General features: G+C 38.1%; 1 protein-coding gene across 1 annotated transcript in view; it reads left to right on the top strand.

Annotated features, from left to right (window-relative positions):
* Positions 1-3,409: 3,409 nt before the first annotated feature.
* Positions 3,410-4,902, top strand: part of fkbp3 (FKBP prolyl isomerase 3) — a 2,963-nt gene continuing 1,470 nt past the window's right edge. The window contains exons 1-4 of the mRNA XM_031310548.2: positions 3,410-3,641; positions 4,047-4,148; positions 4,283-4,384; positions 4,489-4,624. Of these exons, the coding sequence (XP_031166408.1) occupies positions 3,486-3,641; positions 4,047-4,148; positions 4,283-4,384; positions 4,489-4,624 (496 nt within the window). The 5' untranslated portion in view covers positions 3,410-3,485. The remainder of the gene's footprint in view (positions 3,642-4,046; positions 4,149-4,282; positions 4,385-4,488; positions 4,625-4,902) is intronic.

The raw sequence follows: 4,902 nt of genomic DNA, 5'->3' as shown, positions 1-4,902 counted from the left end.
CAAAAATAGTCATAGTATAGCATGTCTACAAACGTCATAGTATAGTATGTAGAAAAAAGTCATATTATAGTATGTAGAACAAATTGATAAAAATGTCATAGAATAGTATGTCGAAAGAAGTCAGAGTGTATTAAGTTGAAAAAGTCATAGTATAGTATAGTATGTTAAAAAAAGTGATTAAAAAGTCCTAGGATAGTATGTCGAAAAAAGTCAGTGTAGTATTTCGAAAAAAGGGATAAAAAAGTCATAGTAAAGTATTTCCAAAGAAATCATTTTATAGTATGTTGAAAAAAGTAATAAAAAGTCATAGTATATATAGTATGTCAAAGAAAGTCTTGAAGAACACACAAAAGAATCAGCCTGGACATGGGATTAAACCAGGGTTCTGAAACTGCACTGGCTGCTTGCTGGTGGTAGTCGCAGCAGTGCAACTACAGTGACCCATGGTGTCAGTGCGTTTTAATAATGCATGTCAGAGGATTTCGGTTGAACAGGAAGGAATTTCAGAATAACAGGAAGGTGGCTGGGACCTGGATTCAAACATGAATCATAGTATAGCATGTCGAAAAAAGTCAAAGTATAGTAGGTCGAAAAAAGTGATAAAGTTGTAATATAGTATCTCGAAAAAAGTCTTAAAAAGTCATTTTTTAGTATGATTAAAAAAAGTCAGAAATAGTCATACAAAAGTCAAACAAAAGTGCTATAAATTTATTGTATCATTTTTCGATGTCATAGTATAAAAACAGTCATTATATAGTATGTCAAAAATTGTCACAGTACAGTATGTCGAAAAAGGTGATAAAAAAAGTGATAGTATAGTATGTCGAAAAAAGTCATAAAAAGTCATAGTATTATATGTCAATGAAAGTCTGGAAGAACATGCAAACTCCACACAAAAGAATCAGCCTAGATGGGGGATTGAACCAGTCTGCACTGCCTGCTTGCTGGTGCTAGTTGCAGCAGTGCTAACCACTGAGGCACATTGTCAGCGCGTTTCAGTACTGCGTGTGAGAGGATTTCAGTTGAACAGGAAGGTCGCCGGGAAAAGTAAGTTCATGTTCATGAATTAAGGATGAATTCAGAACCAAGCAAAACATTTTCTCAAGTGGATGTATTACCTTAGTCATCCGTGAAAAAAAAACCCGTAAATGAAGAATTTGTCACAGCAAATCAGTGAGAAGAGAAGGAGACAGTGGAGCATGTCCTGATTTCATGCAGGACGTATGTAAGAAAGAACTGTCATAAAAAAGTCATAGTACAGTATGTCAAAAAAAGTCATAGTATAGTATGTCAAAAAAAGTGTTAAAAAAGTCATAGTATAGCATGTCGAAAAATGTAAAAAAAAAAAAAAAAAAAAAAAAAAGTGATTAAAAAAAGTCATAGTATAGTATGTTGAAAATGTCATTATAGTATAGTATGTCAAAGAAAGTCTGGAAGAACATGCAAACTCCACACAAAAGGACCAGCCTGGACAGAGGATTGAACCAGGAGTCTAAGTCTGCACTGCCTGCCTACCAGTGTTAATTGCAGCAGTGCTAAACACTGACCCACAATGTATGGCACAGTGGGTCAAAAAGCCATTAAAAACTCACAGTATGGTGTGTCGAAAAAAGTCATAAAAAAGTCGTAGTATGTCAGAAATAGTCATAGTATACTATGTCAAAAAAAGTAATAAAAAAGTCATTGTATAGTATGTCGAAAAAAGTGATAACAAATTTTTTCAGTTTACTCTTTAATCTCCCCCTGAAATGTGTATTTATTGATTTATTTGTCCACTAGGTGGCATGACACACATGTTGAGAGATGTAATGGAACCAAATACTGATTCAAATCTCCTTAATTTTAACAATAGGCTCACTTAAATAGACTTTCTTTTTATAATGATTGCAAATCTGATGAATTTAATGATTGGTTGATTCAGCTTTCATTGTGTCCCGTAATGAATTGAATGAATGAATGAATGAATATTTTTTTCTTACTAAATTCAGAATCAGAATCAGAATCAGAAAGGGCTTTATTACCAAATACGTTTTTTACACATACAAGGAATTTGTCTTGTTGTTGTTGGTGCATGTCACATTCTCTAGATGTAAGAAGGCTAAGAAGAATATAAACAATATAATTATACATATATACACACAGTATGTATTAATAAAGATAGAAAATCAAATGGAAAATAAAATGAATAAATAAGTAAAAAGGAACGGTACAGCAGAGTAGGTACAGTGGCATGAGGAGCCAAAGGTGGGGTGGTGAGAGAGTCAGGGTGGGTTCCGGGCCTTGTTGGTAAGGCTAGTGGCGGAGGGGAAAAAACTGTTCATGTGGCGTGTGGTTTTGGTCCTGATGGACCTCAGCCTCCTGTCAGAGGGGAGTGGCTCAAGGAGTTTGTGGCCGGGGTGGGAGGGGTCAGCCACAATCTTTGCAGCACGCTTCAGAGTCCTGGTGGCGTACAGGTCCTGGAGCGGCGGCAGATTGCAGCCAATCACCTTCTCTGCAGACCGAATGACACGCTGCAGTCTGCCCTTGTCCTTGGCAGTGGCAGCAGCGTACCAGATGGTGATGGAGGATGTGAGGATGGACTCAATGATGGCTGTGTAGAAGTGCACCATCATTGTCTTTGGCAGGTTGAATTTCTTCAGCAGGAAGTACATCCTCTATTGTAAAGAATATCACCTGACAATCCATGAGGTAAAGGTATAATACAGTGGGTTCATAATGAAACAAAAAAAGTGCTTGCAAGGTTTAAGATACACCAGGAGATCCTGCTACAGGGTGTGCAGCAGGTGCAGCAGTTTATATTCCAGTTTTAATTCAATACACCTTATAATTTACAGAATGGATTTAGATACATTAATTTGGGTGTTCATGTTGGAGTGGAGGAAAGAGAGCAGCTGGATATTCTGGCCAAAACAAACACTCAGAATTAAGCATGTAGACCTACAAGTTCCATTAACCAATGCCAAAGCTAAGATATTCATTGGGACGTATAGCACAACCAGTATAGCAGGAGTATTGAGATGATAGCCCAATGGAACTGGAAGACAGCTCTATAACATAAAAAGACATTTTGGTGCTGGGAGAATGGTGGGCTGAAAACAAAGGGAAGAAAATACCATAACTCATCTGAGAATAGGCCATACAGGTCTCAACCATACATTATATAAAATAGGCACCCAACTGGAACATGCACACATTGTAACATATTGCTACTTCATTGTAGAAAATACAATATCAATAGAAAACCCCTTTTTCAATCAGTAATAAAGACAACACATCATGACTTTTCAATGTAAGGTCTCTTAGGGAACCCAGCAGGTAAAATATATTTGGACATGATTACGTTTTTTTAATAAACTGATTTAGCTCTACATCTCTTGTTCCACACTCCAGTCCAGTTAGTGGCGGTAATGGACCGTAGGCTGGTTTGTCAACCGCCAATAAACACCAAAGAAGAAGAAAAAGCAGCTACGCAGGAGCATGGATGGATGGATGCGCAGAAGAGTCAATTTCAAATTCTAACCAGTTCGCTTACTAAAATGGCAGATGAAGTAACACGAGAGTGGAGCGATGACCAGCTCAAAAGTGATGATTTCCCCAAAAAAGACATTATTACGTTCATGCAGGACAATGCAGCACACTCGGTATGTGTATCGCTTTAGTCTCTTTGTGATTTGAGTTGAAAATATGTAGGGTAAAATGTTAACGCTCACTTTGAGCTGCAGCATGCTGTGTGGTTAACGTTAGCTAGCTAACGCTAAGCGTAGCCGCATCAGGAAGGCCGTGTTGTGTTTTAGCATCTAGCAAGGCAGAATGTACAACAACAGTACAGTCATATTTAAACCAAAGAGTTCTGCACTGTTCAGATAAATGCCATAGCTCATTATTTCATCTGACCAGCAGCAGAAACGGTTACATTTTATGTTTACCGTGATTTTGTATAAGTTAGCCGTGACTGAAACGGATTGATTTGATTAGGAGCACACATGATGGTAAAACAAAGTTGTCGTCTGCTTACTTTCTCCTTGTAATTGCATTTTCCCTTTCAGTTCCTCAATGAGCACAAGCTGCTGGGAAACATAAAAAACGTTGCTAAAACAGCAAAGAAAGAACAACTGATTATTGCCTACAATCAGCTCTTTGAGAGCAAAGTAAGTGATGATAATAAAGACTTGATGTTGCACATAGTGGCTCTGCATCTGTGGGGTTGATGTCTGGCCGGGTTGGCTTACAAATTCATTCAACGATGGATGTGTGTGTTTCATGCTTCCTTTGTCATTTGCAGAAATTTAAAGGCACAGAACCAATTGAAGATGTGACCGAGCAGGTTAAAGCAGTGAAAATTGAAGTCAAGTCCAAAGAAGTCCCGGCAGAGGTTGTGGATGAGGTACGGGTCCAGGGTGTTGAATTTAGCAGATTTTCATTCAGATCATTTTTTTTTTTGCACTTTGTACAAACTACTATTAACGGCTCCTGCATTGCTTTTCTCAGGGTCCGCCAAAGTACACCAAGTCCGTGCTGAAGAAAGGTGACAAGACTAACTTTCCAAAGAAAGGTGAAAATGTGAGCTGCTGGTACACTGGCACCTTGGAGGATGGAACTGTCTTCGACACCAATGTCCCCAAAAGTATGACAGACCTGCACCTTACAGTGGCACTCCACCCAAAATATTGTCAATTGGTCTTTTTTTTTTTTTTTTCTAAGGACGCAACAAAATGCTTGAGATTCCTGGACTCGTGCGCAACCACCTTAAACAGGCCTTTCAGTATTTATTTATTTTCATCTCCTAATCTTGTCATTTTAAACTATAACAACACTTGTCCTTTGCGGTTATAGGTACAGATGAAACCAGTATCCTATGAAGAAGAAGATTCCATCTTCAGGTTTAAACCTTCACTGTTCTCT

The sequence above is a fragment of the Sander lucioperca genome, chromosome 19 (assembly GCF_008315115.2).
Source record: "Sander lucioperca isolate FBNREF2018 chromosome 19, SLUC_FBN_1.2, whole genome shotgun sequence".
NCBI lineage: Eukaryota > Metazoa > Chordata > Actinopteri > Perciformes > Percidae > Sander > Sander lucioperca.
Note: the sequence above shows the minus strand (reverse complement) of the source record. Positions and strands in the feature narration are given on the sequence as shown.